Source organism: Brienomyrus brachyistius, unplaced genomic scaffold (assembly GCF_023856365.1).
Source record: "Brienomyrus brachyistius isolate T26 unplaced genomic scaffold, BBRACH_0.4 scaffold97, whole genome shotgun sequence".
NCBI lineage: Eukaryota > Metazoa > Chordata > Actinopteri > Osteoglossiformes > Mormyridae > Brienomyrus > Brienomyrus brachyistius.
The window spans coordinates 91,956-117,173 of record NW_026042372.1 but is presented as its reverse complement, the minus strand read 5'-3'; the positions used below and the strand labels follow the sequence as shown (position 1 = coordinate 117,173).

At 48.4% G+C, this 25,218-nt stretch overlaps 1 protein-coding gene across 1 annotated transcript; it reads right to left on the bottom strand.

Annotated features, from left to right (window-relative positions):
• Positions 1 to 2,810: 2,810 nt before the first annotated feature.
• LOC125727447 (interferon-induced protein 44-like) lies at positions 2,811 to 16,044 on the bottom strand. Its single transcript, XM_049004151.1, has 7 exons — positions 15,977 to 16,044; positions 9,272 to 9,383; positions 8,457 to 8,652; positions 6,659 to 6,811; positions 6,275 to 6,446; positions 5,832 to 5,932; positions 2,811 to 3,477 (listed from the first exon to the last, which is right to left on the bottom strand). The coding sequence occupies exons 1-7, from the start codon at positions 16,017 to 16,019 to the stop codon at positions 3,301 to 3,303; spliced, it is 954 nt and encodes a 317-aa protein (XP_048860108.1). The 5' UTR covers positions 16,020 to 16,044; the 3' UTR covers positions 2,811 to 3,300.
• Between the last annotated feature and the right edge of the window lie 9,174 nt (positions 16,045 to 25,218).

Sequence of the window (25,218 nt, the reverse complement as noted above, 5' to 3'; positions counted from 1 at the left end):
TTAATTTGTTTCACGGGATGCGCACCCTGTTCAAGGATGCTTACCTTGTTAATTTGTTTCACGGGATGCTCACCCCGTTCAAGGACGCTTACCTTGTTAATTTGTTTCACGGGATGCTCACCCCGTTCAAGGACGCTTACCTTGTTAATTTGTTTCACGGGATGCTCGCCCTGTTCAAGGATACTTACCTTGTTTTTCTGAGGGGTTTTCCTATGGACAAGAGAAAGTGTTGCGCAATATGTTTCGTAAGCCCCTGATCGGTTCACAGGACACTTGTCTTCAGGAAAGAGGGAAAGCGTTGCTCAAGGACACTTGTCTTATCATTTCTGATTGAAACCGCAAGCAGCATCACCCAGACAAAATTGGAGAATTAAGAGTGCATTGGCTGAGGGGAGGGGTGAGCCTGGCCAGCTTGACCCCGGCCCACATGCAGCGCCAAAATTAGTATAAAGGAAGAGGGAGAACCTGGTGTTGACTGGAGATCAGCCGTGGGATAAAGCGCGCATCGCCCGGCACTTCTCAGGAATCACGTGTTGGTCTCCTGCCAGGACTGAAAGGGGCTCCCTGGTCCGTGTGTGAAGGTGGGTGATTATAGCACGTCTGAGTGTAAATAGCTTTGCAAATGCTTATGCCTTTCATTGATTCTTGGGAATAATTATCACTGCTCCTGATAATTATTTGTATATTTCATTGCTTATTTTCTATATATATATTTATTTTCCTGCTGTATCTTTGCATCTTTTCGTATTAGCTATATATAAAATAATTCAATATCCATGGTAGTACGGATTATTTTGCATTTGCTTTTGATACGATATCTTGGTATTGATGTTAAATGTGCGGTTATTTTGTGTTATTTATTAAAGTGTTTTTGAGTGAACCTAAGCGTGCCTGTTTGTTCCTTCGAGATGCTGGAACAATGTAAAACGGTCTTACCCTGCTGCCAAGTTTGCATTTCAGCTGGCAAGAAGCACATTGCGGCTGGACCATATGGAAAGCACAAGTGAGCGATTTCAATGGCTGGAGACTTAAAATTCAATGTTTTGAAATGTTCAATTTTATTTTTAAGGTTTTTCCTAAGAAAGGTTGTGAGAGTATTGAGGTTAATACTATTAAAGGTATTAGCTAAAATGTTGCCTGAGATGTCTTCAGTACCAATGGTACACACATTTAAAATCAGCACATTTTAATAACATTGAAGCATTCATATTGACTAAATATTTTGTTCATATGAAAATGTGTGTGTGTGTGTGTGTGTGTGAGAGAGAGAGAGAGAGAGAGCGGGTATACCTATCCTTATGGGGACACAATGTCCCCATAACATGATAAATATCCATTTTTTTCCCTTATGGGGACCAGGAAACTCTATTTTATAAAGATCAGTGACTGCTATGAAAAAACTAAAAATGCAAAAACTCTTGTATTTTGCTTGGTTACTTGTGGTTATGGTTAGGGCAGGGTGGGGGTTAAGGTTGTCACAGTTAGCGTTAGCATTTTTCCCATAGAAGTGAATGAGCGGGCCCCATAAGGACAGGTATACCCTACATGTACATGTGTGTGTGCGTGTGCGTGCACGAGTGTAACATGCTGGGACACAAAAGCTGGTAGAGTACATGTAGTACAGATTAGCTATGTTGTGAAAAAATAGCATCGCTGCTGTAAAGAAAAGTAAAAACTAAAATAAATTTCCTATCCACAGCTGCCACTGGGAAAGAAAAAAAAATCCCTTCCAACCCATGACTGACAACCAACAGGAACCAAACCTTTTTTTTTTCATTGAAACTTCTGCACTTCTAAATGAAGACGACAGTTTTGAATTCCAGCTGCCAAAACACCAGCGCTGTGCTTGCAATCTACTAAACCTAGTAGCTAGAGAAGATGGCATAAATGCAACATCCAGTGAGGCATAGAGGAAATTGTACCATTCTACATTTAGCAAGTGTAATGGTCTGCGGAACAAATGTGGAAGGTCCACTGTTCCCTCCAGCTTCTCCGACCGAATAAGACAAGGTGGAATTCCTTGTTCCTGGCAGTGGAAAGACTATGTAGGATAATCGAAGACAAGGGTGAGGGGGCAGTAGGAGTAATGTGCACTGGCCTAAAGGTCCCAATGTAAGTAAGAAATATGCTATGTGTTTTATTAGTTAATTAAAATGAATGTGTTCAGTTTTTTCTTTTTTGTACAATATTCTGATTTAATTCAATGTAAAGGTAGGCTTAAAATTGCGGTGCTGTTTGTTTTGTTTTCATTACAGGTTCAACCCAGCCGACTTGCGTTCCTTACTGAGTATACTGCTGTAATGAACCCTGTCGCCCGGGCAACCAACATTCTGCAAGCGGAATCTAATGCCCAAATGGGGTGGCTACTTCCGAAAATCAACCTCCTGACCATCGAACTTGACAGTCAAGATGCAGCTGAAGTACTGCAAGCCTCTTGTTGATATGCTACAGACTGGAATTAAGAAGCGTTCTGGGCACATGTTGGGGGATGCTGAGCTGATCGCAGCTTCGATTCTTCTTCAAAAATTCCGAACATAATGGACAAAGGATGATATCACAATCAAAATGGGTAAGACAGCATGTGTATACACTGTAAAACCTAACAGTACTTCTTAATAAAAGTAGTTAATATAACAATAATTAATTGTTGGTGGTGTATTTAATTGCCAGTGCTGCCCTTGGATGATTAGCATATGCGGAAAGGTGTTAGGACTGTTGTGATACCCTTTTCGGTGTAGTTCCTGGTACCGCCCACTCCCCTGTAGATCAATGGTGCTGGATGTATATTTGCATAGCATGACACAGTACTGTTTTTGACTTAACAGATTTTTTTAAATTCACCACGATTGTGATGAATAGGGCAAGAGAACAAAAACCACAGAAATGGCTATTGTATGTTAGCCAGTGACTACGCGAGATAGTATAGTCTCTATGGTTTAACTAGAGAAGGCATTGGCCGGGAAGAAAATGCTGTGAAAATCAACTATTTTGTTTCTCTTGTAAGACTGGGCTGTCTAGGAAAAACATCAAGTCCATATGTACTTCTATAATTGAGGAGATTTCTTTGGGGATACACATATATAAAGGATATATCGAATATATATTGTATAGAATATATCTAAGCATCATTCATACTCAAATGACAAGACAATTATAAATCCAGGTTATGAAAAGGTTTCTGTGTCGGAAAGGTACAGAAAGAGCCTAACGCAGGTTTACAGGAAACAAAGGTGTGGTGTAGAACACAAGGACATGGACAGAGAAGGGCAATGGCACAACCCCTCAATATGATCAATTCATCTACTCTGTGTCGTCCTCCCAGCTGTCAAAGTAATTGTCAGAAAAGTCCAGCATCTGCTTCATGGCCCGGAGGAGCAGGATGTCACAGGTGTCACTCAGCTCACTCTCATCAAAGTAATTCTTCACTGGAATCACATTTGATGGTAGGATGCCCAGACACTCGCTAGCTCTGTAGATCTGCAGAGAGACACATACATTCATGTATAATTTCCTGCTGCTGTATCACATGATTTGTGTCAAACAGGGCTGTAATAAGTCACAACTGAAATGGTATAAATCTGCCTTTAGCAGATGCTGCCAAATGAGAATGTACAGTAGAACCTTGGAACTTTAATAACTCTTAACTCAACCAACTCTGATATCAAACGGATATTTTTTTTCAAGGCAATATGTTGGATCTCAACCTTTCCTACTAGAACATCTATGGGTCGAGAAGCGTTGAACTGTACAAATTCGGACCTCGAAAGGGTCTATGGTGTTTAATTAGTCTCAAAACTCACGCACATAAAAACCACGCTTGCATATGCACTCGCCAGCAGAAATATCATCTTCACTATACGCTTCACTATACGTATTACACAATACTCACTTGCTCACTCAGTATTTAATTATTACTCTCAAAATATGTGTCACGCCTGGCTCGTACGATCCTCGTGTGTGCCACGCCCCCCTGATTATCCACGTGTGCTTCCCTGATTATACCCAGCTGTACCCTGTTGTCTTGTCTATTTCAGTCCCCGTCTTGCCTCAGTTCAGGGTCTGTAATTGATGTTAGTTTGGTTGCATGATCCTGTCCCGTCCGTAGCTGCCATTAAATTCCCGTTTACCCCGATTTCACCTCCTGCCTCCTTCCTGCCCGCTTGCCTGCCCATGCGCCTTACTCGCACAACCGGCGAAGCGTGACAGAATGGCAGACCCTAGGAAGAAAGCACCTTCCGTGATTGAGGAAGAATACGCCGGTTACGCTGACCAGGTGCTATTCTGGATCGCCCAGCCCGGCATCCGGGAAGATCCCCCGGCGTGGGGTCTCGTCAGCCGGAGCTGGGTCATCCTGGACCAGCTGTCCCTAGAGGAGGACGCGCACCTCGCAGAGGAGGTGCGCGATAACTTCCGGCAGCTGGCCGAGCTCCGGACGGAGCGGTGGGTCGCTCCGAGTGAGCCCGGGACTGTCCTCCCGCCGTCTGCCTTTGTGGACAGCGCGCAGCCTCCCATCCCGACGAGGACCTGAAAAAGGAAGAAGCACGCGATCGTCCCGCCGATCGTTCTGGGGACGTGCGCACTCGCCCCCCGCCTCCCTCTCAGCCGGGGAACAGGAGGACTCTCCGGCTGTTCCTGAGGTCACCTGCGCAGCTAAGCTGCCTCCCCGGGCAGCTTCTTCCGTCCGGAGAACACGCCAGGCCGCCGCGCAGCCCGAGTGGCCGCCTCCGCTGCCTGCAGGTCCACCGCCCGAGGCGCTCCCTTCGCCTCTGCCTGCTGCAGCTGCTGCACCCCAGCAGGAGGTCCCGGCTACGCCCACTGCCTGCAGGTCCACCGCCCGAGGTGCTCCCTTCGCCTCTGCCTGCTGCAGCTGCTGCACCCCAGCAGGAGGTCCCGGCTACGCCCGCTGCCTGCAGGTCCACCGCCCGAGGTGCTCCCTTCGCCTCTGCCTGCTGCAGCTGCTGCACCCCAGCAGGAGGTCCCGGCTACGCCCGCTGCCTGCAGGTCCACCGCCCGAGGCGCTCCCTTCGCCTCTGCCTGCTGCAGCTGCTGCACCCCAGCAGGAGGTCCCGGCTACGCCCGCTGCCTGCAGGTCCACCGCCCGAGGCGCTCCCTTCGCCTCTGCCTGCTGCAGCTGCTGCACCCCAGCAGGAGGTCCCGGCTACGCCCGCTGCCCTCGCCACCAAGTTCTTCACCCTCCAGGGACTATACTGGAGGTACCACTGTACGACTAAAGTTCTAAAGCTCCTGAGGGCAATTAAATGTCAAAAAACTGTACTACTTGCCGATAGAGTTTTTTAGTGTGATAGTATTCATAACCGGCTTCTACTGAATCAGTATCAGAATGTACTCACTGATAAGACTTCTACCCACTTATGTAAGTCGCTCTGGCTAAGGGCATCTGGCAAACGCAGTAAATGTAAATCTAAATTTTGGACACAAATTTGTCATCCATCCATCCATAACCCCCAATCCCAGGAAACATAGGACCTGAGGAAGGAGACACCCAGGCCAGCATCCTGGTTTATGGAGGCGTGAGGCCACAGTGCTGCCCACAGGGTCATTTTGCTGCCTGACAATATGTTTTAGAAAATAAAATTGAGATAAAGTTTTGTGAGCCATTGGAATATAATAAACCAAAGGTTCAGACCCCCCAGGGCTGTGAGCTCGATCCCTGCCGCTGGTTGCATGTGTGACGTTTGCTTGTTCACCCTGTTTCCTCCTACAGCCCACAAACATTCACCCAGATGAACTGCTATCTCTCACTTGTTCACGGTGTTTGTGTCTGCTGCAAGCTTTTAGTACTGATTCCAGTGTTAGACCCAGAAACTCACCAGATCCTTTATGTAGCAGCTGTGATACACCTTCTTCAAGTCCTTTTCCACATGTGGGCACGCTTTGTCCACATGGGTCAGTAGCACCATTAGAGGGACCTCTAAACACAGCAACAGAAACGTCTCACTAGTGACATATTATATGTTGTCTGCCAAAGGCACGGAAAACATTCAGTTTGCCATATTCCAGTCCGGTAAACTGAACTTCTCTGTGTTCATACTGAATATCCAAATACATTATTAAAGTCATTAGTTCGCAGGGGTGAACTTACATTACTTTCCCGTATGATTGTTCAGTATTATTCATGGTTCAGGAAAAGCAGGTTACAACATGTATATAAATAGTTGCTTGTGAATTGTGACCCCCAGATCCACCCCCTCCCCCACTGACACACACTCCGTCATAGATGCCACCTCCCTCCCTGTTCTCCACACTCACTGACCTGCCGAGTTAGTTCTCTTTCTGATTTCATCAATTTTATTCTTCATTCCTTGGTCCACAATTCCAGTTGTGGAGGCATCCATCACATACACCACACAGTGGATCCTGTCCTTAAGAGCCAATGTGCTCCATGCCTGAGAGTTATCAGCTTTCATTGGCTGCGCAGGGTTGAACTAAACAAACAAAAAGGTGTGAATGACATACAGACATGCATTGACTGTGAGATCATAGGAAACTCCAGCAAAATGCAATGTGAGTCCTTTCATATGACACTTATGTAACAACAGCACATTATTTATGCCAAAAACAATCAGTGAATGAGATTTAATTTCCTGTATTCATATAGCAGTAGTTTTTGAGGTGTGGTTAGATACACAGTTCTTACCTGGTACTTGTCTGGTATGTAGCCCTTCAGGATGCTCTCAATATCTTCAGTTCTCACCCCTCCATCCTCCCTTGCTTCCAGTCCCATGGTGTCACACAGTAGGAATCCCAGAGGCTGTCCGCCTCGGCCCGCTTTCACCTGGTAAGTGTGATACTGGAAGAAGACACATGATGTCATTCAGCTTCTACCTGCGTATCCAGTCCCATGGTGTCACACAGTAGGAATCCCAGAGGCTGTCCGCCTCGGCCCGCTTTCACCTGGTAAGTGTGATACTGGAAGAAGACACACGATGTCATTCACCTTCTACCTGCTTATCCAGTCCCATGGTGTCACACAGTAGGAATCCCAGAGGCTGTCCGCCTCGGCCCGCTTTCACCTGGTAAGTGTGATACTGGAAGAAGACACATGATGTCATTCACCTTCTACCTGCTTATCCAGTCCCATGGTGTCACACAGTAGGAATCCCAGAGGCTGTCCGCCTCGGCCCGCTTTCACCTGGTAAGTGTGATACTGGAAGAAGACACATGATGTCATTCACCTTCTACCAGCTTATCCAGTCCCATGGTGTCACACAGTAGGAATCCCAGAGGCTGTCCGCCTCGGCCCGCCCTCACCTGGTAAGTGTGATACTGGAAGAAGACACACGATGTCATTCACCTTCTACCTGCTTATCCAGTCCCATGGTGTCACACAGTAGGAATCCCAGAGGCTGTCCGCCTCGGCCCGCTTTCACCTGGTAAGTGTGATACTGGAAGAAGACACATGATGTCATTCACCTTCTACCTGCTTATCCAGTCCCATGGTGTCACACAGTAGGAATCCCAGAGGCTGTCCGCCTCGGCCCGCTTTCACCTGGTAAGTGTGATACTGGAAGAAGACACATGATGTCATTCACCTTCTACCTGCTTATCCAGTCCCATGGTGTCACACAGTAGGAATCCCAGAGGCTGTCCGCCTCGGCCCGCTTTCACCTGGTAAGTGTGATACTGGAAGAAGACACACGATGTCATTCACCTTCTACCTGCTTATCCAGTCCCATGGTGTCACACAGTAGGAATCCCAGAGGCTGTCCGCCTCGGCCCGCTTTCACCTGGTAAGTGTGATACTGGAAGAAGACACATGATGTCATTCACCTTCTACCTGCTTATCCAGTTCAGCAGGCATCTCAAAATGATGTAACTTGGTGGCCACTGGTGAGGAGGTCTTCAGCTCAGGCCACCCACTTTATTTAAACAATACAAGGATAATGGACTTAACAACCAGCATTAAAATGGGGGTGTGGGGAGATTCACTAAGCTTGGTGACACTGCTGATTAGTTTTTTATTTTTCAGGGAGACCAATCACTTGGTCTGCGGATTGGATTTAATAACCATTAAGAATCACATTATGTGCTCAGCCGGTACCATGTGATTTCATATCACGGAAAATACATTTGAGCACCACATGTCCTGTAGGTAATGGCAATAAGAACATGATGAGGGCGGGACAGTGGCTCAGTGGATGGTGCTGCAGCTTCACACTTCTAGGGCTGGAAGCTCAAATCGTGCCTCTGGCTCTGTGTATGTGGAGGCTGCATGTTCTTGCTCTGTTATGTGGGTTTTCCATAGGTTCAAACTAAATATCCTGCCATAGAGTCAATCCCTTCCTAAATCGCAATGAGGATAACAAACAGCAACTGAAACAGAGTGAAGCTAAAAATAACAGAATATCGTCCTTCCTCTCAAGCAAGAACATCATATAAAGACATCTGGATACACGAATGTTATACCAGGAAATGAAGTTAGACAGTCTCATTACCTTCAAGGTCAGGCTGGTTTTCATTTCTCCTACTGCAGCTTGGCTTGTAATGTTGCCACGGAAGATAGAGTTGATGGAGTTGAAGAAGCTTGATTTTCCAGCTGTAATCTGACCAATTAGAAGAATCCGAGCCTGAGGCACTGAATCAATGTTGGGCTTGTAATCTTGCAGGTATTGCTTGAGATCAGTTCGTGTGCTAAAAGAACAGACATTGGAATTGGAAATAGGGATTAGCCAGAATTCATAAGGAATATAAACGATCCCATAATAGCATATTACTATGGCTTCCTTTACATCTCATTAGTCATCTGCAACTGAAACCACTTAATGAAGTATCATATATGCTTATTAGAAAGTGTTTATTTATTTTTTATTTACAGGTGCTAACCAAAGCTATGCAAGGGTCTTGTTCAAGGACCCAATGGTGACATCACTCTGCGGAACATAAAATCAGAATCTTCAGAATCTTTATTGCAACATAAAATAAAACTTGCTTTGGCACAGCTTGTTACAATTGGAGACGCCCATTACAATAGACCATTAACAATTAGGGCATAAGCAGACAGATTAAATGTGAGGCAAAAGATACCCAGCAGAGATACATAAATGCAGTGTAGGTGATAAATGCAGTTACCAGCTGGTGAGCTAACCTGCAGGGCTGCACACTGCCCAGTGTTTATATGTGTGTTTGTGCGGGAGGGGAAGGTTATAGAACTCATGCACATTTTAAATATATATCCATAAAATTATGTGATGCTAGTAAAAAATAAACAAAACAAGTTGTTGATTATGTTGGATAAAAACGGGCTTCATACCTGTGGTCCCACATAACATCCCTCCAGGCTTTCCCAAGGAGCTCTGGTTTGTTCTCCTCTGTCACTGGGGTACTGCTCCCACTTCCCATTTTCCCAACACCAGCTTTCTGACCTGTTCATGGAAAGCATTGTGTTTTCTTTATCGGTCCACCAGTCCCTGGAGAAACTGGGGTTAAGGGCCTTGTTCACAGGATCTGAACCAGCAACCTGCTGACTACAGACACAGAGCCCAAACCGACTGAGCCACACACTGACCCATTACCCTTTTGCATGAACCTTTTTAACAATATACTTTATACATTTTCAATATGCTACAGCTGGCTTTGGAGTAAAATGTTTCTTACATGGATTTTTACAGTGCTTGAAGTAGGGAAAATCGGGTGCCGGTCCTCCCCTTGTTATCTTTTATTGTTACTAGCAAATCAAACATGGTAGAAATGTTGCTGTTTCTCTGAAAAGAGAGACAAAGAGGTGCTGGTACAGCCTCTCTCTGAACAGCCCACTTCAAGCCCCGAATTTGTACTTTTATACCTAGTACATTCAGGGCTGGTCCTCACCCATGTGGCGACCTGGGCAGGAATTACCGGCAGTGCCCCCCCTCCCCAATGCAAACTCCAAAATAAATGCAGAAACAATAAGAGTGAAGAAATAAAGACGCTGGTGACTAAACAGTGCCTAAACCAATCTAAACCAATAATGCCCCCCCCCCCCCCAATTGTCGGAATCCTTTCCCATGAAATACAGCCACACTTTACACTATTCAGCTTTAGGCTTTTTAACTGGGTTTGAGGTAGCTACCGACTAACGGTAGCATCAGAGTGAAACATGAACCAGAGACGGAACGTAAGGTGCAGTGATGCTTCTGCTGTCTGAGTAAAAGTGGGCAAATATTTCAATCAACACTTCAGGCATTTAAGTGACACCAACATAAGGCAACAAAATCTGCACTTCAATACAGTCCGGTACATACTGATCGGTACCCATCCCTATTGTTCATTGTTTAATATTGATTAAATTTGTCTGCCTAATGCAATAAGTGATTTGTAACATTTTCATATTATACGAGTAGTGCTGCACGATGAATTGTTTTTGAATCGCAATGTTGATTCATATCATTATGCTATTTCATTATAGGGCTGAATCGCAATGTTGATTCCTGGATCCCAATGCGATCTCATTCTTACAGGACAACAATTCTGCCACTCTCTTCTCAATATCATGGACAATTCATACTCCTATAAAATCTGATATTAACATGACACAGATTCTGCTGCATTTGCAGTAGCAGGGTGTTCACTGCACCAAACCAAGTGCTCCCTTTTGCAGGGCCTGAAGAAATCATTTGTCCTCCACTACATATAATGTCTGGTCCTTCAATCCAATCATTTCATTTCATGTATTTCAAGTGTTGTGTCTTTAACTTTGAAAACTGATTCAATTTAAACTTCAACGGACTGACATATTGGACTAATGCTGATTTCTTGATTTTTTATCAAATATTAGTCAATATTTACAATATATTTTGTACAATGGTACTAAAATGCATCAAAGATCAAATGATCCTGTGTGATCCTGTTCACAATCATCTCACCCATCTTTTTGTTGTCAATAAGTACCACTGCCTTAATTTTTGGGGCAGTTTGTCTCAAAATTTGATCAGGTTCAGATCTTCCCCCTTACAACATATCTGCAAAGGTTTAAAAGAATCTGGGAATTACTTTTATCTGTTGTCATACTACCGGGATCAAATGTCAAGTACTACAACTGTTTTTTTTATTTTTTACTTTTATTATGCTGTTTGAAAAAGATCCATAAAATACTTTTAGAGTTATTGTGTTCACAAGACTGAGTATCTTCTATAGCTGTCATTTCCTTCCTTTGCTACCACACAGTGCTGCTGCTTCATTTTTGAGACAATTTATCTGAAAATAAAACCAGGCATAGAACTTCATTTAAATAATGTTTTTGTTACACATTAATAAAACTCACCCAACACTTTTTTTTTACAAAATCAAATGTAGTCTGCTTTCACCCTTCGTTTTGCTGCCACTAAGCTGCATTGCTTAAATTTTGGGGTGATGTGTGTCAAAATTTAATCAGTGCCAGTTGGCACCCATACAAAGTTTGAACAACACCCAGCAAATTGTTTTTTAGTTATCATTTTAAGGGGATCAAATGTCAAAACTCCATTTTTTCTTAACAAATGAACCCTAATGAGGGGCCCAAGGTAAAATCTTGTCAGATGTTAGAGGTATCCCCTAGATGTAGCATATTAAATAAACTCCTCATCCGTGATAAATATAATTGAATTTGACCAGCATATATTTTAAGTCTGAGACAGACAGTGACCAATGCTGGAATCATCAGGTCATTTTATTAGCATGGCATCTAATCTAGTGCTAGGTTAAAATGTGTATTTGAATGTGTAATTATACAGCTCTGGAAAAAATTAAGAAATCATTCTATAATTTTAAATCCTGATTTATTCCTGGGTTTACTGCTGGAGACTAAACTACAAGGCAGTCTGCTTCCAGGCTCAAAGTTTCTAAGACAGCAATAAACAAGAATAAGGTGAAGCAGGAGGCAATAACCAAAAAGTAGACAGTAAAAAGGTAGAAGCAACTTTCTAACACCAGAGATGACCATCAATTTATCCGGCAGTACCTCATAAATCGGAGGATGACCTCAAGTGACCTTAAAAATAATGGGAAAAACATTACGTGTAGGTGTGAAGTGCACTGCTAGGGTTAGGATCATATCAGGCTCCTAGAAGCAGGACTGAAGACCCATAAAGCAAGGAAGAAGCTCTTCATTAATGAGAAGCAGGGAAAAACCAGGCTGGAGTTTGCAAAAAAATATGTATATTTTACACAGGCATGTACCCATAAATTGAGAAATAAGTGAAACAGAAAATTTTGCTGTGGTCTCAATTTTTTCTAGGGCTGTGTATGTATATATATATGTATATATATATATATATATATACACACACACACACACACACACACACACACACACACACACACAGCCCTGGAAAAATTGAGACCACAGCAAAATTTTCTGTTTCAATCATTTCTCAATTATATAATAATAATAATAATAATCCATCCATCCATCCATTATCCTCCGCTTATCCGGGGTCGGGTCGCGGGGGCAGCAGCCTCAGCAGGGAGACCCAGACTTCCCTCTCCCCGGCCACTTCGTCCAGCTCCTCTGGGGGGACCCCGAGGCGTTCCCAGGCCAGCCGGGAGACATAGTCCCTCCAGCGTGTCCTGGGTCTTCCCCGGGGTCTCCTCCCAGTGGGACATGCCCGGAATACCTCCCCAGGGAGGCGTCCCAGAGGCATCCTGATCAGATGCCCGAGCCACTTCATCTGGCTCCTCTCGATGCGGAGGAGCAGCGGCTCTACTCTGAGTCCCTCCCGAATGACCAAGCTCCTCACCCTATCTCTAAGGGAGAGCCCAGCCACCCTGCGGAGGAAACTCATTTCGGCCGCTTGTACCCGCGATCTCGTTCTTTCGGTCACTACCCATAGCTCATGACCATAGGTGAGGGTAGGAACGTAGATCGACTGGTAAATTGAGAGCTTCGCCTTTTGGCTCAGCTCTCTCTTCACCATGACAGACCGATGCAGCGCCCGCATGACTGCTGACACCACACCGATCTGTCTGTCGACCTCCTGTTCCATCATTCCCCCACTCGTGAACAAGATCCCGAGATACTTAAACTCCTCCACTTGGGGGAGGACCCCATCCCCAACCCGGAGAGAGCATTCTACCCTTTTCCGGCTGAGAACCATGGTCTCAGATTTAGAAGTGCAGATTCTCATCCCAACCGCTTCACACTCGGCTGCGAACTGCCCCAGTGAGAGCTGAAGGTCACGGTCCGATGAGGCCAACAGAACCACATCATCCGCAAAAAGCAGAGACCTAATCCTGAGGTCACCGAACCGGACACCCTCAACGCCCTCGCTGCGCCTAGAAATTCTGTCCATTAAAGCTATGAACAGAATCGGTGACAAAGGGCAGCCCTGACGGAGTCCAACCCTCACCGGAAACAAGTCCGACTTATTGCCGCCCATGCGGACCAGGCTCTGGCACCGGTCATACAGGGACCGAACCGCCCTTAAAAGGGGGCCCGGAACCCCATACTCCCGGAGCACGCCCCACAGGACTCCCCGAGGGACATGGTCGAATGCCCTCTCCAAGTCCACAAAACACATGTAGACTGGTTGGGCAAACTCCCATGAACCCTCCAAAACCCTGCTGAGAGTATAGAGCTGGTTCACTGTTCCACGGCCAGGGCAAAAACCACACTGCTCCTCCCGAATCCGAGGCTCGACAATCCAGCGGACCCTCCTCTCCAGGACCCCCGAATAGACCTTACCAGGGAGGCTGAGGAGTGTGATCCCCCTATAGTTGGAGCACACCCTCCGGTCCCCCTTCTTAAAGAGGGGGACCACCACCCCGGTCTGCCAGTCCTGAGGCACTGCCCCCGATGTCCACGCGATGCCACAGATGCGTGTCAGCCAAGACAGCCCCACAGCATCCAGAGCCTTAAGGAACTCCGGGTGAATCTCATCCACCCCCGGGGCCCGGTCACCGAGGAGCTGTTTGACCACCTCAGTGACCCCTGCCCCAGAAATAGACGAGTCCACCCCCAAGTCCCCACACTCTGCTTCCATATCGGAAGGCGTGTCGGTGGGATTGAGGAGGTCTTCGAAGTATTCCTTCCACCGACCCAAGACGTCCCGAGTTGAGGTCAGCAGCGCACCATCCCCACCATAAATAGTGTTGATGATGTACCGCTTTCCCGCCCGGAGCCGCCGGATAGTGGACCAGAACCTCCTCGAAGCCGTCCGGAAGTCGTTCTCCATGGCCTCGCCAAACTCCTCCCACGCCCGAGTTTTTGCCTCAGCAACCGCCAAAGCCGCATCCCGCTTGGCCTACCGGTAGCTGTCAGCTGCCTCTGGACTCCCACAGGCCAAAAAGGCCCGATAGGACTCCTTCTTCAGCTTGACGGCATCCCTTACCACCGCTGTCCACCAGCAGGTTCGGGGATTGCCGCCGCGACAGGCACCGACCACCTTATGGCCGCAGCTCCGGTCAGCCGCCTCCACAATGGAGGCACGGAACATGGCCCATTCGGACTCAATGTCCCCCGTCTCCCCCGGGATATGGGAGAAGTTCTGCCGGAGGTAGGAGTTGAAACTCTCCCTGACAGGGGGTTCTGCCAGATGTTCCCAGCAGACCCTCACTATACGCTTGGGCCTGCCAGGCCTGGCCGGCTTCCTCCCCCACCAGCGGAGCCAACCCACCACCAGGTAGTGATCAGTTGACAGCTCCGCCCCTCTCTTCACCCGAGTGACATGCGGCCGCAAGTCCGATGACACGACTACAAAGTCGATCATCGAACTGCGGCCTAGGGTGTCCTGGTGCCAAGTGCACATATGGACACCCTTATGCTTGAACATGGTGTTCATTATGGACAATCCGTGATGAGCACAGAAGTCCAATAACAAAACACCGCTCGGGTTCAGATCGGGGGAGCCGTTCCTCCCAATCACGCCCCTCCAGGTCTCACTGTCGTTGCCCACGTGAGCATTGAAGTCCCCCAGCAGAACAAGAGAGTCCCCAGGAGGAGCGCTCTCCAACACCCCTTCCAAGGACTCCAAAAAGGGTGGGTATTCTGAACTGCCGTTTGGCGCATAAGCGCAAACAACAGTCAGAACCCGTCCCCCCACCCGAAGGCGAAGGGAGGCTACGCTCTCGTCTACTGCGGTAAACTCCAATGTACAGGCACCCAGCCTGGGGGCAATAAGTATGCCCACGCCCGCTCGGCGCCTCTCCCCGTGGGCAACTCCAGAGTGGAAAAGGGTCCAACCCCCCTCGAGGAGACTGGTTCCAGAGCCAAAGCCGTGCGTCGAGGTGAGCCCGACTATATCTAGCCAGAACTTCACAACCTCGCGCACCAGCTCAGGCTCCTTCCCCATCAGAGACGTGACATTCCATGTCCCTAGAGCTAGCTTCTGTAGCCGAGGATCGGACCGCCAAGGTCCCCGCCTTTGGCCGCCGTCCAGATCCCATTGCACCCGACCCCTATGGCCCCTCCCATGGGTGGTGAGCCTAATGGAAGGGGGACCCACGTGCTTTGTTCGGGCTGCGCCCGACCAGGCCCCATGGGTGTAGGCCTGGCCACCAGGCGCTCGTCATCGAGCCCCACCCCCAGGCCTGGCTCCAGGAGGGGGCCCCGGTGACCCGCGTCCGGGCAAGGGAAATCGTGTGTCCATGCTTTGCTTCTTCATAGGGGTTATTTGAGCCGCACTTCGTCTGGTTCCTCACCCAGGATCTGTGCCTTGGGTGACCCTACCAGGGGCATAAAGCCCCAGACAACATAGCTCCTGAGATCACGGGAACACGCAAACCCCTCCACCACGATAAGGTCTTGGCTCCAGGATAATTATTATTATTATCACCATATATATATATATATATATATATATTTAAGCATCATTCATACTTATGTGAAAAGACAATTATAAATCCAGGCTATGAAAAGGTTTGAGTGTCAGGAAAGGTACAAAAACAGCCTAATGAAGGTTTATAGGGACCTAACCTGTGGCGTAAAACACAGGAACATTGACAGATTGAGGCAACGGCACAACCTCTCAGTATGATCAATTTATCTACTTTGTGTTTTCCTCACAGTTGTCAAAGTAATTGTCAGCAAAGTCCAGCATCTGCTTCATGGCCTTGAGGAGCAGGATGTCACAGGTGTCAAGTAATTCTTCACGGGAATCACATTTGATGATCGGATGCCCAGACACCCGCTAGCTCTGGAGATCTGCAGAGAGACACATACATTCATGTATATTTTCCAGCTGCTGTATCACAAGACTTGTGTCAAACAGGGTTGTAATAAGTCACAACTGAAATGGTATAAATCTGCCTTTAGCAGATGCTGCTGAATGTGAATGTACAGTAGAACCTCGGAACTTGAATAACTCTGATATCAAACGGGTATTTTTTTTCAATGCAATGTCTTGAATCTCAACCTTTCCTACTAGAACTTCTATAGGTCGAGAAGCGTTCAACTGTACAAATTCGGACCTCGAAAGGGTCTATGGTGTTTAATTAGTCTCAAAACTCACGCACATAAAAACCACTCGTGCATATGCACTAGCCAACAGAAATATCATCCTCACTATACGCTTGACTCTACACAATACTCACTTGCTCACTCAGTATTAAATTATTACTCTCAAAATATGAGGCACGCCTGTATGCGCTCGTGAGCAGAAAACCCATCCTGTCTACGCGCTTGCTGCACCCTCTTATGGAAACCCTTTAGGGCCAAAACGTCTTAAACTTTTCGCATAGAGACGGAATTATCTCACGGCTACAGACGTTATATTTTTACCTCTAGAGACAGACATATAACTTCACATACAGATGGCATTTTGCAACATGTCTTGATGTCAACAAACTGATCTTTCAAAATAAAAGCACCATTAACTTCAAACCACACCATAACACCATAACAAAATCAAATTCTTCACCCTTTGGTTATTATTCTGTATGGCTTCTCTTACGTGCAATGAAATAGACCAGGGTGACAAAATAAATATCACTGTATATACAATATTGTCATGGAAATAAATCAATTCTTATGTTTAATCAATTAGCCTATGATTACGGTTTAAAAGAAAATTGCGAAGAGCCATTTTCCTTTGAGTCCCAATAATTTATACATCATAAATAAAACCACATATTTGTTGATAGTGATGCATTTGCGATTGTTTTTCCTACAGATTATCTGCAGTATATGAAGTTCCTAAGATGTCAGAGTGAGAAAATATATTTTTTCCTCTCAATAGTTTTGCATTCCCTCACAATACTTTTCCTAATAATAATAACTGTACTCTGTCCATTTAAAGTACAAAAGATAGAATTAATGGATTAATAAGTATAAACCAAAATAATACAGACATGTCCAGTTACGTGTACTTTACTGTTTACAGTAACTGGCGGTGATTGGACACAGTGCAATTATTATTATTATTATTATTATTATTATTATTATTATTATTATTATTATTATTATTATTATTATTATTATTTTATTATTATTATGTGCGGCATGGTGGTGCAGTGGTTAGCACTGTTGCCTCACACCTCTGGGACCCGGGTTCGAGTCTCCGCCTGGGGCACATGTGTGTGGAGTTTGCATGTTCTCCCCATGTCATCGTGGGGTTTCCTCCGGGTACTCCGGTTTCCCCCCACAGTCCAAAGACATGCTGAGGCTAATTGGAGTTACTAAATAGGCCATAGGAGTGCGTGAGTGCATGGTGTGTGAGTGTGCCCTGCGATGGGCTGGCCCCCCATCCTGGGTTGTTCCCTGCCTCGTGCCCATTGCTTCCGGGATAGGCTCCGGACCCCCCACGACCCAGTAGGATAAGCGGTTTGGAAAATGGATGGATGGATGTGTGGTTTTTCATGTCTGTATGACTTTATCAGTTGTTGAATGATTGTATCATTAGTTCGCTGGGTTGATAGGTTTCGATAGGTAAACATGGAGGCTCTGCAACGAATTAAACTCATTTACATCATTTATTATGGGGAAATTTGACTTGGAACTCAACCAAATCCTAAGTCGACCAGCCTTCTGGAATGAAGTAAGTTTGTGTTCCAAGGTACCACTGTATAACTAAAGTTCTAAAGCTCCTGAGGGCAATTAAATGTCAAAGAATTTTACTACTTGGCAATAGAGTTTTTTAGTGTGATAGTATTCATAACCGGCTTCTACTGAATCAGTATCAGAATGTAATCACTGATAAGACTTCTACCCACTTATGCAAGTCGCTCTGGCTAAGGGCATCTGGCAAATGCAGTAAATGTAAATCTAAATTTTGGATACAAATTTGTCATCCATCCATCCATAACCCCCAATCCCAGGAAACAGAGGACCTGAGGAAGGAGACACCCAGGCCAGCATCCTGGTTTATGGAGACGTGAGGCCACAGTGCTGCCCACAGGGTCATATTGCTGCCTGAAAATATGTTTTAGAAAATAAAATTAAGATAAAGGTTTGTGAGCCATTGGAATATAATAAACCAAAGGTTCAGACCCCCCAGGGCTGTGGGCTCGATCCCTGCCGCTGGTTGCATGCGTGATGTTTGCTTGTTCACTCTGTTTCCTCAAACATTCACCCAGATGAACTGCTATCTCTCACTTGTTCACTGTGTGTGTGTCTGCTACAAGCTTTTAGTACTGATTCCAGTGTTAGACCCTGAAACTCACCATATCCTTTATGTAGCAGCTGTGATACACCTTCTTCAAGTCCTTTTCCACATGTGGGCACGCTTTGTCCACATGGGTCAGTAGCACCATTAGAGGGACTCCTAAAAACATCAACAGAAACGTCTCACTAGTGACATATTATATGTTCTATTCAATAAGCCATCATCAGGTAACAGTTTCTTAAGCAAACTCATAGCAATCAGCACACTGATGTCTGTCTTACTCAGAAGCACCTGCCAGCATCACTCTGCCTTTCCTCAATCCACATGTATTCAGCTCAGCTCATGTTCATACCCTAACCTTCAGTCCCAACCCTTTAAAAGTGGGCCCTATGTGACAGAAAGCCCTCCAGCTTCTCACAGATGGAGCGGCTCTGTGTGGAGGAGCATCCAGGAGCTCCTTCAGTTACAGCATGAATACTGTTCCTGCCAAAGCCCCGGAAAACATGGTTTGCCATTTTCCATTCCAGAAAGCTGCTCTTGTTCTTACTTTGTCAGGTTCCTGTGTGATTATTCTGTGTTATTCATGTACCCCTGCCCAACAACACACACTCAATAACAGATGCCACATTCCTCCCCACTCACTAACCTTGAAAACTAGTTTTCTTTCGGATTTCATCAACTTTCTTCTTCATTTCTGTAGCCATAATTCCTAATGTTGGGCTGTCTATCACATACACCACACAGTGGATCCTGTCCTTAAGTTGTAACTCTGTCTGACCAGCACCAGGTTGCCATGGTGATGCAGGGTTGAACTAAACAGAAAAAACATTGTTAATGACACATACAGACATGCACTGACTTTGAGATCATGAGAAACTCAAGTAAAATGTTGTGTATCTCATATGACATCTGTGTAATACCTTATTTATGTGAGAACAAATCAATGGATAAGATTTAATTTTGTCATAAGAGAATGTAGGGAGAAGACGACCAGTATCTATAAACATGTGACTGTTATAAGCCATTAATGGGATCAGACATGCATGCATTCATATGGCAGTTGTTACTGAGGCCTGCTTAGATACACAGCTCTTACTCAGTACCTTTTTTTATGCAGCCCTTCAGGATGCTCTCAATATCTTCAATGTTCACCCCTTCGTTTGCTTTTCTGAGATTTAGTTTCCTGTATTCATATAGCAGTTGTTTTTTAGACATGCTTAGATACACAGCTCTTACCTGGTAATCGTCCGGTATGTAGCCATTCAGGATCCTCTCAATATCTTCAGTTTTCACCCCTCCCTCCTTAGTTGCCTCCAATCCCATGGTGTCACACAGTAGGAATCCCAGAGGCTGTCCTCCTCGACCTGCCATCACCTCGTAAGTGCGATACTGGAAGAAGACACATGATGTCATTCATCTTCTTGGTGCTAATACACTTCAGCAGGCATCTCAAGCTCAAATAACATGGGGGCACTGATGTGGAGGTCTTCAGCTCAGGCAGCCCACTCAAATTTGCTTAAGAAAAACACCAAATGCAGATAATCTACTAAACAGGCAGCATTAATATGGTCATGTGTTGTTCTGTGGGCCAGATTTAATGCTGATTAAAAATCCTGTTAGACCCCTAAAGTACAGGTTATTGGAAGGATGGATGTGAGAAATGTCATTTATGTCTATGCAGGGTCACAGAAGTCCGGAGCATATCCCACAAAGCAGGGAATAACCCAGGATGGGGAGTGACACACACCATTCCCACACACATTCCCACCTATGGACAATTTAAAAACTGCACTTCACTCTACAATGTGTTTGGGTGATGGGGGAGGGAAGCCAGAGAACCCAGAGGAATGATGGGTAATGGCAATAAGCACATGAGGGTAGGACAGAGACTTGGTGGGTGATGGGGAGGGAAGCCAGAGAACCCAGAGGAATGATGGGTAATGGCAATAAGCACATGAGGGTAGGACAGTGACTTGGTGGGTGATGGGGAGGGAAGCCAGAGAACCCAGAGGAATGATGGGTAATGGCAATAAGCACATGAGGGTAGGACAGTGACTTGGTGGGTGATGGGGAGGGAAGCCAGAGAACCCAGAGGAATGATGGGTAATGGCAATAAGAGCATGAGGGTAGGACAGTGACTTGGTGGGTGATGGGGAGGGAAGCCAGAGAACCCAGAGGAATGATGGGTAATGGCAATAAGCACATGAGGGTAGGACAGTGACTTGGTGGGTGATGGGGAGGGAAGCCAGAGAACCCAGAGGAATGATGGGTAATGGCAATAAGCACATGAGGGTAGGACAGTGACTTGGTGGGTGATGGGGAGGGAAGCCAGAGAACCCAGAGGAATGATGGGTAATGGCAATAAGCACATGAGGGTAGGACAGTGACTTGGTGGGTGGTTTGGGGGTTTGAATCCTGCCTCCTGTTCTCTCTGCATAGGGATTACATGTTCTCACTGTGTAGTGTGAGTGTTTCATAGTGTGGAAGAAATTTAGCAACTGAAATAAACTAAAATTCCCACTGCCTTTTCAAACTGATTAGTGTGAGGAGCAGTGACAGACATTCCAGACTGATGGGCCATTGACAGTATGCAAAGGTGTGGTGACTCCAAAATCACTTCAAAGTTGTAACACTTTAGTATCAAACCTCACACAATTCTTTGAATGTCTCATTCACCTTTGTGTAGCCAGCCCCTATGTCTGTAAGCTTCAGAGCTCAAAAGTCTTGGCTAGAAATGTTTATAATGTGATGTTTTACAATTTGTCAGCACCACTGAAAATAGGTTTTTGAAAAGTGTATGTTTAAAGTAGATTTTAACAAAAAAAAATAGAATAATCACATTCTAAATGATCTCAGATTATTGGTGCTGAGTTTGTGCTGAATACAAGCATTTGTAGCACTTTGGGATTGTCACGGGAAGGTTCGGGTGGACAGGCGATCGTGCGGGCGGTGGTTCAGAAAACCAGACTGACGAGCAGGATCGGGGTAATCGGGGTTTATTCGGGACAAGGAGACACGGGAGGCGAGGGACTACCAACACCATGTGCACAGATCACGTAATGACGGACAACGATCACAAGCAAGACTCAGACTTAAATACACAGGACTGATCACAGTAATCGGACATAGGTGGAAACAATCAGGGAAACACACGTTGGCAAGCAGGGGGGCGTGGCACACATGAGGAGCCGACGAGCAGGGCATGACAGAACCCCCCCCCAAAGGCGCGCTTCACCGGGCGCGCCAGGGAGGAGGCGACAGACGGAACACGGGAACCCGGACCTGGAACCAAACGGAACAATCACCGAAGCACAGGAAACAAAACTGAGACGCAGAACACGGCAAGGGACAAGACGTAAGACAGGACTTGACAAAGGGCAGGGAACGCAGAGAGACAGACTAGAAAGGGCGGAACAGAGGGAACAGGCGGAACAAAAGGAGCGGGAGTGACGTGAGGGAACGACGGGAAACCAGGAACCGAGCGGGGCAGAACAAAGGGACCAGGAACAGAGGACGGCGGGACAAAGGCGGGAGGCGGAACAAAGACAGGCGGGATAGGGGCAGGAAAGGGAGAGAAGGAGGGGGAACCAAGGGGAGCCCGTGGGAGCCCCAGCGGGCGACGGGAGGCAGCCGGAGGGGCCGCAGGCGGCCGGGAGGCCGGAGCCGGAGGGGACCTCGGAGGGGCCGAGGAGACAGGGCGAGGGACCCGCGGAGGGGCCAGGGAGGGAGCAGGAGGGAGTACCAGGGAAGGGGACGAGGGAGCTGGAAGGGGCCAGGGCGAAGGCCCGGAGGAGGGGGGAGCCGCAGCAGGCGGCGACGTCCGGTGGAGGGCCGGAGGTAGGGGCCCCGCAGGCGACCGAGGAGCCGCCGTCGGGGAACCCCCAGGCGACCGACCAGGCACCGGAGGGGGGAGCGAGGCAGGGCGACGAGGCATCGGAGGGGGACCCGCAGGCGACAGCCGACCCGGAGGGCCAGGACCTGCAGGCGCCAACCGAGCCCCAGCGCAGGCGAGGCAGGGCGAGCCAGGGGGCAGGGCGGGCGGGACCCCAGCCCTGCGTCTGTGTCCCCTTCCCCTGCGGGACACAGACAGGCCGACCCTAGGTCGGGGTCGACGCTGCCGGGGCGAGGGATCAGGGCCAGGGACAGGAGCGGGGCCAGGGACAGGAGCGGGGCCAGGGACAGGAGCGGGGCCAGGGACAGGAGCGGGGCCAGGGACTGGAGCTGCTGCAGGCGGAGGGGGCGCCTCTGGAGCTGCTGCAGGGCGGTCAGGGACAGGAACACGGTCAGGGACAGGAGTGGAAGTCTGGGGGGGCGCCTGCCCGGGAGCTGCAGCAGGCGGCTGCAGAGGGGGCGCCTGGACAGGAACAGGAGCACGGTCAGGAACAGGAGCTGGCTGCAGTGGGGGCGCCGGCCCGGGAGCTGCAGCAGGCGGCTGCAGAGGGGGCGCCGGCCCGGGAGCTGCAGCAGGCGGAGGGAGCGCCGGGACAGGAACAGGAGCGCGGTCAGGAACAGGAGCGCGGTCAGGAACAGGAGCGCGGTCAGGAACAGGAGCGCGGTCAGGAACAGGAGCGCGGTCAGGAACAGGAGCGCGGTCAGGAACTGGAGCTGGCTGCAGTGGGGGCGCCTGCCCGGGAGCTGCAGCAGGTGGCTGCAGTGGGGGCACCTGCCCGGGAGCTGCAGCAGGCGGCTGCAGAGGGGGCGCCTCTGCAGGAACTGGAGCGCGGTCAGGAACAGGAGCGCGGTCAGGAACAGGAGCTGGCTGCAGTGGGGGCACCTGCCCGGGAGCTGCAGCTGGTGGCTGCAGTGGGGGCGCCTGCCCGGGAGCTGCAGCAGGCGGCTGCAGAGGGGGCGCCTCTGCAGGAACTGGAGCGCGGTCAGGAACAGGAGCGCGGTCAGGAACAGGAGCTGGCTGCAGTGGGGGCGCCTGCCCGGGAGCTGCAGCAGGTGGCTGCAGTGGGGGCGCCTGCCCGGGAGCTGCAGCAGGCGGCTGCAGAGGGGGCACCTCTGCAGGAACTGGAGCGCGGTCAGGAACTGGAGCTGGCTGCAGTGGGGGCACCTGCCCGAGAGCTGCAGCAGGCGGCTGCAGTGGGGGCGCCTGCCCGGGAGCTGCAGCAGGCGGCTGCAGAGGGGGCGCCTGCCCGGGAGCTGCAGCAGGCGGCTGCAGAGGGGGCGCCTGCCCGGGAGCTGCAGCAGGCGGCTGCAGAGGGGGCGCCTGCCCGGGAGCTGCAGCAGGCGGCTGCAGAGGGGGCGCCTGCCCGGGAGCTGCAGCAGGCGGCTGCAGTGGGGGCGCCTGCCCGGGAGCTGCAGCAGGCGGCTGCAGTGGGGGCGCCTGCCCGGGAGCTGCAGCGGGAAGAGGGAGCTGCGCAGGCATGGGAACCGCAGGCAGTGGCGGCTGCACCTGCGCTGAGTCCGCGGGCAGTAACGGAGGGAGCACCTCCGTACCGGCGATCTCCGGTCTCTTCCTCCTCCTCCGGCGCCTGGCGGTGGCGGGAGGCTGCGTGACGTCCGTAAAAACGGACGGCGAGAAAACGAACTCCGGCTCCGGGTAAGGATAGAAAGACTCTTCTTCCTCGTCCGTACTCGAGGGCCAGTACCTCCACACGGAGTACGGGTCCCGTGGGGTCGGTCCTCGGGCTGGAGTCCGGATGGGCTTCTCCGCGTCCGGAGACGGCCACATCCGGGAGAGCGAGCAGGCTCCGAGTCGGATAGTCTCCTGCGGGACTCTCCTCTGCCTCCGCTTCGTCTTTTGTTGGTCCGTCATTCTGTCACGGGAAGGTTCGGGTGGACAGGCGATCGTGCGGGCGGTGGTTCAGAAAACCAGACTGACGAGCAGGATCGGGGTAATCGGGGTTTATTCGGGACAAGGAGACACGGGAGGCGAGGGACTACCAACACCATGTGCACAGATCACGTAATGACGGACAACGATCACAAGCAAGACTCAGACTTAAATACACAGGACTGATCACAGTAATCGGACATAGGTGGAAACAATCAGGGAAACACACGTTGGCAAGCAGGGGGGCGTGGCACACATGAGGAGCCGACGAGCAGGGCATGACAGGGATAAATGTTGTTTACATAAGTGAAATATTTTACAGTTTTTCTGAATTGCTGAATTATTATAAATCATTTTGGGAACAAAACTGCCGATTGCCAAAAGTCATTTATTGAATCAGTCACTTGTTTGGCAAAACTTTAAACGATGTTCACCTAGTTAGAGACAATTTGCAGATCTCAGTCACCCTTTTTGCAAAACTCAAAACACATTCTCATTCATTAAAACACATTTTGCGCTATGGTGAACTTTGATGCAAAATAGAAAACACAGCTGTAATATGCCTCTCATTTGTTTACATTTTGGCTTTGTCCTTTACAGTAACTTTTCTGGAGTACTTTGTACGGCAAACGTTATATATTAGTGTCAGTCATAACTGTACAGTATACAAATATTTTTGGTAATCGACCATACTTTTTTTTTTACTATACTGTAGTTGTCACGCCCGGCTCATATCCTCATGTGTGCCACGTCCCCTGATTATTGAGGGGGGGTTAGGCTTCGTGCTAAACTTTGTCACACTAAGAAATGGGAACAAACTGGAACACAGGCAGGAAGTAAAGTGGGGCTGCGGCCCTTCTCATAATGCAAGTAAAATTAGGAAAGCAGAAGGTGCATTATCAGGGTCATGGTGACATTATGCTTGTG